The sequence below is a fragment of the Alosa alosa genome, chromosome 4 (genome assembly GCF_017589495.1).
Source record: "Alosa alosa isolate M-15738 ecotype Scorff River chromosome 4, AALO_Geno_1.1, whole genome shotgun sequence".
Taxonomy (NCBI): domain Eukaryota; kingdom Metazoa; phylum Chordata; class Actinopteri; order Clupeiformes; family Clupeidae; genus Alosa; species Alosa alosa.
Genome location: NC_063192.1, coordinates 15,671,563 through 15,681,468, shown reverse-complemented (window position 1 = coordinate 15,681,468; position 9,906 = coordinate 15,671,563). Strand labels below are relative to the sequence as shown.

The 9,906-nt window shown below is 42.1% G+C and overlaps 1 protein-coding gene across 2 annotated transcripts in view; it reads left to right on the top strand.

The window, feature by feature from the left end:
- The window catches only part of fgd1 (FYVE, RhoGEF and PH domain containing 1), a 28,730-nt gene that overhangs the window by 3,281 nt on the left and 15,543 nt on the right, over nt 1-9,906 (top strand). Inside the window, exon 1 of one of the 2 annotated variants that reach the window (XM_048242058.1) lies at nt 6,838-7,326. The exons of the other annotated variant lie outside the window; for it this stretch is intronic. Within the exon in view, the coding sequence (XP_048098015.1) occupies nt 7,269-7,326 (58 nt within the window). The 5' untranslated portion in view covers nt 6,838-7,268. Of the gene's footprint in view, nt 1-6,837; nt 7,327-9,906 lie in introns of those variants that run through there. 2 annotated transcript variants of the gene reach the window in all.

Genomic DNA, 9,906 nt, shown 5'->3' with positions numbered 1-9,906 from the left:
GAAATTAACAAATTGGGGGCAGCCTGTCCCCAAAAACCCTTTTTTTCTGGGAACTGAAGGGACTGGTGAGCTACCTCTCTGGTGTGTGTGTGTGTGTTTTTTTTTTTTTTTTTTTTTTTTTGGTCTTTGATTAAAATATAATGTATGTTTTGGACAAGGGTGTCTATCAAGAAATTTAAATAATGACCATAAACAAACACAACATGTGCAATCGCTGACTGCACATTTTAGAGATGAATAGCATCTATCAATAGATTTGTCCAGATAGATATCTTCCAGTGTGCTTTCCTTCTGCAATGTGCAGCATAAAGACCAGAAGAACCACATACATGAAGTCAGCTGTTGACATTCATGAACAGTCTCTCACATTTCCTTTGAACACTGCATGCAGTAGAGGGTAACTTGTCGGAATGATTCAACCTCTGAGTGTGGGGTGAGTGTCTTGATTGTACTGTGTATTTGGGTCCAGGCAGAGGCAGTCGGATTGTATACATGACTACCTAAATAGTTTAGATGACAGCGCTGACTACATGTCCTGTCTTGGAAGTCTCGCCAGGTTGGGTCTAGCCATTCAGCTGACCTCTAACCCTTTCTGTAAATATGCCACAACAGATGTGCTCCACTGTAACCTGTGTAGCATTTGAGCTTGCCTCTGAATTTACCCACTGTATCATCACACTAACAGAGTTTGTTCAATGCTAGCCTTAGCACTCTGGGCTTTACAGAGTAGCAGATGGGATGATTAGCTGAGTCAGTTATTTTATGTTGCATTGGTAATGACGACCACTAGCGGTATAGTCTTCAGATACATTGAGGATGTGGTTTTTATTTATTAGCATTTCAAGCTCGTTCTGTTTTTAGTTATCAACTGTTGAAGTGAAGGTTGTCTGGTTCTTATCTGTAATTTGGCACCATCCCTGACAAACTGGAATCCTGTAGCAGCAGTCCCATGTCTCTGTATACTGACCTCACTCTGCTGAACAATGAGGCCGGCACTATGCCTTTAAATTGCCTGTCATACCCTTTAAGAAGTTTTATAAACGCCCCCAGTCTTGTATAAAGACCATCTGGTAGATAGATTAGATTACATAGAGATGACTGTTTCCATTCTGTTGGTGTGCATATCTGCATTTCTGATATCTCACCTCAATATTGTGTGTCTGTGTGTTTAAGAGAGAAGTGAGCCTGAGTTTGTGTCAGACTGCATTCTGCTACTGCAAATGTGAACAGCTAAATTGGTTCTCAACTGTTACATTTTCTCTCTCCACACAGTTCTCTGATGTTCTGCACTTTTTTTACTTGTGTAGAAAGCAGGTCTTACATCTTCACATTGTCTTGTCACACACGTCTTTCCTGTCAAAAAGTACTAAATCACATTGTCACAACATGGGTTTTTACAGTGACAGTCAGACACAGACGTGTATTAATTGTTTGAAATTGCAAATGTTTATCCTTTACATAAAATGCAATGCATGGTCATAACATAATAAAGAGGACTAGTTTTACGTTGATGTTGCATTGAACCAATAAACATCTGAGTATTACTATGCACTGTATGGGTATCCCTGATTGGTATGTGTCTTTCCTCTCTGGTGTTCATTTGTTTGCTGTAATGTTATACACCATCAAATCCCTATGACGGTGGACTCCCAGTTAAAGCTTAAGAGAAGACTGCTCTCACAGAGAGGTGTCAAGAGCTCCTGTCTCACCCCATACTGGTATAAATAGCAACTTAAGCAGCCAGTTTGGCACAGAACTCTCTTGTCCTGGGTTCCACACGGCCTTGGCACTGTCCAGGGTTACGGCTCCACTTCCCTTGGATTGACTCATGGGATTGCCAGCCTGGCCTTGTGACCCACATCCCTGCAACCCCCTGGAGTGTTGCTGTACCAGTGGTCCTCCAGGCTGGCCAGGGATGTAAAATCGACTTGTCCCCTTCAGCCCTCTACCTACTCGCCCACCCCTAAACTGTAAATGGGAATGCGGATGTCAGTCGTTTGCCAATGAATATATTATCACCTTGAGTTGCCGTGTGAGGAATGGCAGTGTGTCTTGGGAGAGGGCTTTCACAGGTACTGTGGGAGGGTGTTGGAGAGCGATGATTGTGACAGAGTGGGAGGAGAAGGTGTTCTACATCACATTTCTATCTCACTCTATCTCCCCTACTCTCTTCTCCCCTCCCTCACACACCCTCTCTCTCTTTATCTTTCTCTCCCTCCCTCTCAACTGCTTTACTTTCACTCATGTCAAAAACACTACCTCCATGTTCTCTGGCCCTACCTTCTATTAGATTTGTGTTAAATGCAGCAGCTAACTCAATCAGGAGGAAATGTGGTTGCTGCGCAGTCACTGTCCTCCAGTGCGAGACGAGACAGCAGAGGACAAAAAGGGGCTTTGTGAATCCTTTTTCTCTTACAAACCCAGCTTTGCATTAAGTAGGACTGAGCGAGTCTTTTCTAAAAATCTGTGGTTTGAAACCAGAGGCTGCAGCCACTGGCTATGCACTTTGTATGAGTGTGTGTGTGTGTGCGCGAGTGTCTGCAATGTGTGTATAATCAAGCTGGCAGCATGTGTGGGTAAGTGGTCTTAGCGTGGTCTTGTGTCTGTGTGTGTGTGTGTGTGTGTGTGTGTGTGAGCATGCATGCTTGGAAACGCTATCTCAAGCAGCAGCTGCAGAAGGAGCAGCTTGGAAGAAGAGAGAAGGAGGGAGAGAGGGAAAAGGAGGGAGGGAGGGTGACTGTGTCACTGTGTCAGTGTGTGGGAATGCCATGCCATAGGGAACCACAGACAACGTGGCAGGACTGGGAAGGAAGGAAGGAGAGAGAGCAAGTTAGGGAGGGAGGGAGATAGAAGAAGGGAAACAGAGGCACAGAAATCAACAGAGACGGAATGGCAACACTTTGAGGGCCGTAGGAGAGTGATGTTATTCTTAGAGAACTCGGAGGGGGCTCCACCATGGGATGAAGTTGGTAGTGCTGGGTATTGTCACAGGGGTGGTTAATTTACTTTAAGATTAACAGAAAACGTCTGAAACGGAGACATTTGTAAATGAGATGGGCACAACATTTTGTCGTACAAAAATAAAATCCACACCAACTCTCCTCGGGCTCTGCATTTCCTTTGCTGATGTGTTATGGGAACAGGCAGGCTGAAGGAGAAGTGTGATTCACCATCGAGCATCATTGCATCTTTGCTAAGGGCTGAAGGGGGTGGTCCTCTCACTGAGCGGAAGCTTCTCTTTCCCCTGTGTGTGTGTGTGTGTGTGTGTGTGTGTGTTCCCCCTCTGGATAACATTAAAAGTAGTTTGTCCAGCAGCTTGTTTTTTTTTTTTTTTTTTTTTTTCATGTGGGGGTCAGCATAATAGTACTGAGAGACAATAATAAGCTGTTTTCAAGGAGGCTTAAAGGCTTTTCTGTTCCCTGTGATAAGACTGGGGGCAGCTTCACACGCATGGTCAATAGATTCACTATAAACAGATATTAGGCTCAAGGGAGTGGCATTATTTTCCAGAAATGTAGGACTATGTTGATGGGTGCATGGGAATATAATTGTTTCCACTACAGTTACCACATGGTCTGCTGAGAGCATGATTGAGGCTAAATGTCAAAATAGTAAATGGGTATTTCAAACTATTTTGCCACCCCACAATTCCAAGGGACACTATTATTTATACCATTTTGGTCTGTAAAAGGCCAAGTCAAAGATCAGTGAACTGGCATTCCAAGCTTGTCCTTAGTACACAAAGCACTCACATTCCAGAACACACACATACTCACTCACGTTCCCCATAGAACCAAAATAGAAAGATGCCACAATGACGGCATCAAAATAGGCCCACCAAGAGGTTGGTGAGCCAGAAGCAGTTGTGTTGTAAAGGCTAATCTGTCTCTATATCTCTCTCTCTCTCTCTCATATGACTACTAATTAATCACTTTTCATATATAAATATGAATATCACATTTGTATTAGCAAGAATTGGTCTTATACTAAGCTCTCTAACACAGTTTGATTATTGTAGTTTTCACATCCCATGCATAACCATGGTTCCTGCACCATACTAGTGGGGAGAAAGAGATTTCAGACACATGACTACATTCAGCCTGTACAAGTCATGCTACATTCAGACATCAGTCTTATAGATGTAAAGAACAACATTATGGCATTTAGATTTCATTATTATCTGTGTTTTATAAAAAAAATTGGGTCTGATCTCCCTGCCTAGTTATTTTTACATGTGTGTTTTTCTTCTTTTCCTTGTGGCCTGTGTGGTGTTTGAAGCTGCTCAGGCATGTGAGATGGAAACAGTCTCCATTTTCTCACAGGCTCCTCACAAAAGGAGCCCCACCAGCAGTCCTGCAGAGGAAACTCAGATAAAGCCCTCTATTGTAGCTACACTATCTGGCCTTTGATGTTTATCATGGCACTTAGTGTAAACAGCTTTGGTTATACACGTTAGGCTTTACTAGTTGCCTTTTGTGCTAAAGGCTCTAACCCAAATTACCACACATTACAGAAGTTAATATGGTTATATATCATCTCACTTAGGTGATGTTATCATTAACTGCATCAGATGGGAGGTTTTTGAGCATTCACACTATAGGCTGAGTGAATGCTTTCGATAGCAGCTTGGAAAAATAAAGAAGGGGAAAAAATGGGAAAAATGCCCCTGCCTGTGGCTTTTTATGAGTGCATGTAGACAGCTGGAAACGGGAGAAACAGCTCTTCCCCACTGGGAATGTTTTCACCATGACTGTGTCCAAACAGCTGAAACTGGCATGGTTGCCGTGGCATCTCCCATGCCCAACCACACCACTTCTACTGTAACTGGCCCATGTCCAAACTCCAACTGACCTACGTACAACGATGCGTTTACCTTTTCCCAAACAGACAATGAAGTTGAGAAAGAATTATTGTGGGTGGGTTGGTGTGGTGATTGGATTTTGAAGCCAACTGATAAGTGAAACAATGTACTGGATTTCACACTTCCTTTACTCAGGCTGAATAAAGAAAAAACATGCAAATCCTCACTATTCCCCTTGGATTTATACCTGAAGTATAAGTTGTGTCAGGGATGAGGCAATTGAAAGTAAATACCAATTCGTTCCCCCAATTAATTATATATATATATTATCTCTACTTTGCAAGCCAAAACAGCCAACAGCAAATGTTATATCTCATTGTTTAACAACTGCATCTGCAATGCAATAGGATTGATTACTCAGGGATAAAGTGTATTCCTTTGTGTGCTCTGAAGAGCAATAAAATTCTAATATATGCACTCGGACTAAAGGTCAAGCCAGTTGACCTTCATCCGAATAGCACCCGTGTCACAAAGGATCAATGGGCTGTCAAGGTGGTTCTTGTTGTACATTAAGCGTGTCTGTGCTGACAGTGTAAGCTGTATTGTATGCCATATGTCCCTATGAACAGTCGCCAAGAGGATGCTAAAGAGTGATATTGTAACAAGGCAACATTTTATTCTGTTACATTCTGTGGTGGGCTGTCATACACGGTGTGTAAAAAGATGTAGAAGGTCATTTGCACAGTCATGAGGGCTTTTTATTTAGGTAATAAATATGAACATGCTTCCCCCCAAGCTCATGTGTATTTAATAAATCTGTTTATGCTTCAGCCCAGCATGTGCATGTAAGGGCCATATCCATACCAGGAAGTGTTATGTTGCCTCCCGCTCCACGCATGCGCAGATTGCCTGTAATAATGGGACTGGTGACAGTGGGCAGATGGCCCTGTCTCTTGGGAAATCAGGGGGGTAAATCTCTCCATTTAAAGCAGACAACCTGCGCCAGGGCCAGGGAGAGGAATGGCTCAGCGCCCCCAGCAGGGGTGACAGAACTAGAGCGGCAGCGAGAGTGAAGCAAGGGCAAAACAAGTCTCAGTAGTCTCTAATCCCAATTCACTCTCGTTGGGAGATTATGAAGCTGTCTGACAATTAAGACGCAGGACAATATTATGGCACCAATATGGATGACAGGGATAATTTTTGTGTAGCCTATTTGTTGGTCTATTTGAAATTATATTTATTAATATTTGGCCCATGGCTTAGTAATGCTGGACTTAGGAGATGTGGGGTTGCGGTGACACACTTGTTTTCTGTGTCGCTGAAGGTTTTCTCTTTCAATGCTTTGCCTCTGTTTTAACCCCAGTGTTAATCCGGTCTGAATACCCATCTGGTTAGATGAGGTAGCTACACTGTAGAATGATGTCAACACGCCACAGCTCTGTCACGTTTGAGGGTGTAGCCTAGCTCAGCACATGACATATCCTAATGCTCAGTGATTTGTAAGTGAAGTGGCTCACTGTCTTACTGAAATTACTTTTTTTTTTTTTTAAAGAAAAGTAGGATAGTTTTGCTTACTATATTTTGACAAAATTTACAAATATTTGTTTTTTTATTATTCATGGTAAGACTTCCCAATACTTTATCAGCTAGTACTTCATACAAATATTATAGGCTAAAGTTAAGTCAGTGGATCAGAAAATCCATTGTAGATTGAGCCTAACATAATTATAGGCCCTTAAATTGTGAGTTTACATTACACTGTTGGTATATATTGCCATGTTTTTCAAACGCATGCATCAGAAAATGGTTGTAAGATGTGGACCTGTTGGATTGAAAAGAAAAGAAAACTGGCAGTGCATGCCCAAATAGGCTACTCTGGGCACCGACATAGTCACAGTGAATTTGTTGTCAAGGAAACTGAAATAGAGGCAAAGATGCGCGATAGAATGAGAGAGACGATACGGAAGAAGTAGGCCTATGTGTGTGTGAGGAAAAGGGGGAGGGTTGGGGGTCATATTATATGCGAGTCCCTCAGTAGACGGTTCTGCTGCTGCTGCTGCTGCTGCTGTGGAGCTCGATAGCAGGGCAGCCGGTGAGGGGTGGGGGGCTGTGAAGGAGGTTTTTCATTTTATTTCTGCTCGATATTTTGCAGCGCCACAATGCTCCGTCGTTGTGTGCAATTTTTTCAAATCACATTTCGTTAATGTGTATCTTAGATTAGCTTTAGACGACGATAAAATAGGAGAGCATTCGTTTTTGACCTACTGAGGATGCTCGCAGTCCGCCCGACTCTTTGATGAGGGCTTTCTCCCTCGCGCTTAGCTTGTTTAACCTACATATTTGATTATAGTCTACCGGTGAAGGAGTGACCGGTTTTCATTTGTATACGCCTTAACTGTGCTAGTTAATTTGTTATCATTTCGTTATTTGGGCGATTGGGGGGTTGCGTCTCCCGTTCGGTTTTTTAATGACTGGTTTCGTGTTTTGCTGCGCTATGTACATGGATAAAACCAGTGTGCTCCGGGGTAAGACAATTCACCTAATTTCCAACATTATTTCATTAATTCGTGTTTCTTATTAATAGCTGACTTTTAAATTGAATCTTGTGCAGCAGATGTTTAGCTGCAGTAGCCATAGCCTACACCGAATGTCCAGTCAATGCGTCTGTAGCATGTAATAGATCATACCGAGGCATTATCCATCCATGTGATATGAACCATAGTTCAGTGTGTCAGTATGCAATTGCAAAGGGTTATTAGTTTGCCACGTCTGGGAAATGAGAGCATGTCGATAGCGCATAAATCTGTATCATTTCAAATATTGTCAAAAATGTGTCATTGTATGCAATGGGCAATACATTTGTAGTCAATGAGCTTCACCTAGGGGATGTGATTCAAGGCACAAATCTCTGACGCTGCAGGTTTGTGAAATTATATGCCTGTATTGACAAATGGCTGTTGAGACATCCAGCCTCAACCACAGTGCAATGCCATTTTATCTTCATTCTCAGTTTGGACTGTAGGCTAGAGCAATAGTGCCTTTTTACGTGATACACGCCTACCTGTCATTCCCCTCTACATGCAACGCGCAATGCAACCGCACTAACATGTAGGCTACATGTAGGTTGCAAGGCAGTGCCTTCAGGTGATACACATGAGCTTGGAGCTGCTGCCTTAATGCACTGCAGAGCTGCTGCATGAGGGCTGTGAAATGTTAACCTGTCAGTTCTGTGTATAGTCTACATTATACAGTATATATTAACCGTATGTGTGTGTGTGTGTGTGTATGTATGTATGTATGTATGTATATGTATGTGTCAGCCAATGTGTGTATTGGAAACAGAAAAAAATGGAGGGATGGATGTTTCATTATTAAGGCTTTTTGAGGAACTTATGCACATTATCTATGGATGTGAATAATCATTTCCCTGCGTGATATTACAGGAATAAGGGATCTTTGTACTGACCATTTAGTGGGTGTACAGCATTGGCATCAATGTTACTGTTATGTTGTCAACTCATGTGCTTTTCCGGACATGCTTTATCAATTTGTCAACAGAAAATATTTATATAAATATGGTGGTTATTTGTCATGTCAAGATACATTGCCACATACACTGTTCAAGGGTGTTCTTCCAAGTCTGTTTGGTATTTTTGCCTTATTTATGAGATGTGACACCGCTAGCAGACACTTGTGTGTCTCAAATTAATTCAGAGCAGCCTGCTACTGTTTAATAGTCATAGGTGCAAGTACATCATCAGCACATCACTATGCGTATCTGTAGGAAATTATCAGCAAACCACCACCAAGTTAGAGGTCACTTGTAGTTGTCAGGCTCAAACATGATGACAGCATTTTTCTTACATTTTGCTGTCTGTGTTTTAATTATAGCCTAGGTAGGACCTATATATCTTAGTCACTTTCCTTAACTATTCCTGGTACAGCACTATGGTATTTTCATGAATATCATTGGCTTGAACTGGCACAGACACAGATAAAACATCTATATATATATATTACAGTGCAATCGTTGCCCTTGTTCCAAAGCCTGTCTAAAAGTAGACTGTGTTTTTGTTTCTGTGGAGTACCTGCAAAACATGGCTTTATGGAGAAGTGATCACAAAACATCTATCAGTTGCTCCGAGTTGTGTGCTGGCCTGCTGTTGACTCTCCTGTCAGTTGACGCTACTGATGGGGATAAAAATAGGCCTTGTAGCTCGGAGCCTTCAACACATCCTTCGCCTGTGTCACGGTGGAATGGAACGTAATCATATCTCAATGCTTTCCGTCCACTTATTATTATTTTTTCACTGGAAATAGACCATAGAGTGCAGTCATGATGCTGCGGTCCGGTCCCCTCTGTCAGGTCAATCTTTGTAATGTCTGTGGTTTATTGACAGCATGAAACAGCATGAATATTTAATGGTTTCTGAAATCTAGTGGACAGTCAGTGAAACAGTGTGTTTTCGAGTGGGTTATTGATTTGCCGGGGATTGACAGTTGAGGATTGTTGTGTTGGTGTGTCCCCCAACTCCCCTCAGTAAGGCCTAGGCCATAGCGGATCGAGTTTCAGTGAATTACTAGAGATAAAGTTCAGCTCTTACCAAGGCCACAAAGTGTTACAGTGCTACTGCGCTGTCTTTGGAATAAGATGGCCTCTTTGTGAGTGAAGTAGTTGGCCAGGATGTGGCTATTATGGAAATAAATGCAGATGTTTTTTTTTTCTGTGAGTGCAGAAGGGATGTTTTATCGTAGCCAGCATGCTTTATGTCATGTAATGTATGGTGGCTAAAACCTCCAGTCAAGGTAATGGAGTAGTGAAATAGTCAGAGGCAGATTATAGTTATCTAGTTATATCTATTATAGTTATTTGTGTCCGGTTTTTCAATGAAACGTTTAGATATTGTTTTAACCCTGCTGAATTGAATAACATTTTCTGCCACTGTTGAGAGTTGTTTGGCCCGCACTTCATAGGGAATTGTGATAATTTATGTTTACTCTAATAGCCCTGCCACCAGCTAAGGAGAGGGGAACTCTATTTGATATGTGAATTCAGCTTGATAGAAATCTCAACTCTTTCTGTGCCTACTATACCAACTTTTTCT